The 267-nt window shown below is 57.3% G+C and overlaps 1 protein-coding gene across 1 annotated transcript in view; it reads left to right on the plus strand.

The window, feature by feature from the left end:
* The window catches only part of ETH_00037980 (uncharacterized protein), a gene marked incomplete at both ends in the record, with an annotated part of 4,674 nt that overhangs the window by 199 nt on the left and 4,208 nt on the right, over positions 1-267 (plus strand). Inside the window, one exon of the mRNA XM_013375419.1 lies at positions 1-207. Within this exon, the coding sequence (XP_013230873.1) occupies positions 1-207 (207 nt within the window). The remainder of the gene's footprint in view (positions 208-267) is intronic.

Raw genomic sequence — 267 nt, forward strand, 5'->3', positions numbered from 1 at the left:
CAGCGTCCACCTCTCTGCTTGTCCCCAGCAGCAGCAGCAGCAGCAGCAGCAGCAGCAGCAGCAGCGGCTTCGCTTCAAAGGTCCCAGGACAGGCAGCAGCAACAGCAGCAACTAAGAACAGCATATCCCGGCTGCAGCGGCTTTTGCAGGAGACAACAGAAGCAAAAGACGATTTGCTGCAGCAGCAGAAAAAAGAAGAAAGGGAAGGTAATACAGCGGCAGCAGCTGCAGCAACACGTGCAGCAGCAGCAGCAGCCTCACCACCAG

The sequence above is a fragment of the Eimeria tenella genome, genomic scaffold (assembly GCF_000499545.2).
Source record: "Eimeria tenella Houghton genomic scaffold, Eth_scaff2779, whole genome shotgun sequence".
Classification (NCBI taxonomy): domain Eukaryota; phylum Apicomplexa; class Conoidasida; order Eucoccidiorida; family Eimeriidae; genus Eimeria; species Eimeria tenella.